This window comes from Charadrius vociferus, unplaced genomic scaffold, assembly GCF_000708025.1.
Source record: "Charadrius vociferus isolate BGI_N301 unplaced genomic scaffold, ASM70802v2 scaffold549, whole genome shotgun sequence".
Classification (NCBI taxonomy): domain Eukaryota; kingdom Metazoa; phylum Chordata; class Aves; order Charadriiformes; family Charadriidae; genus Charadrius; species Charadrius vociferus.
Window position 1 is genome coordinate 631,472 of NW_009650103.1, and position 448 is coordinate 631,919.

At 64.3% G+C, this 448-nt stretch overlaps 1 protein-coding gene across 1 annotated transcript in view; it reads left to right on the plus strand.

Moving 5' to 3' along the window:
- BARHL1 (BarH-like homeobox 1) overlaps nt 1-325 on the plus strand; it is an 8,435-nt gene extending 8,110 nt beyond the window's left edge. Inside the window, exon 3 of the mRNA XM_009892311.1 lies at nt 99-325. Coding sequence (XP_009890613.1) covers nt 99-325 — 227 coding nt within the window. The remainder of the gene's footprint in view (nt 1-98) is intronic.
- Nucleotides 326-448: the final 123 nt, after the last annotated feature.

Sequence of the window (448 nt, forward strand, 5' to 3'; positions counted from 1 at the left end):
CTCCGGCGTATGCCTCACGTGGGTTACCCCCCCCCTTTGAGGGTATTTCCCTTCCCTTCCTGCCCTGACCCGGCCTCTCTTCCTCCCTCTCGGCCCAGTGAAAGAAGAAGGGGACCGAGAGATCTCCAGCTCCCGGGACAGCCCCCCGGTGCGGCTGAAAAAGCCGCGCAAAGCCCGCACCGCCTTCACCGACCATCAGCTGGCCCAGCTGGAGCGCAGCTTCGAGAGGCAAAAATACCTGAGCGTGCAGGACAGGATGGAGCTGGCCGCCTCCCTCAACCTCACCGACACGCAGGTGAAAACGTGGTACCAGAACAGAAATTAAAAAAAGCACCGTTCCCTCCTGCCCACAGCGCCGGGGTCCCATCCTGCCCCTCTCCCCGGCCCCGCACCCCCAAACCGGGCAGGGCTTTTGCACCCCCCAGCCATCCCGTCCCTCCTGGCAGCA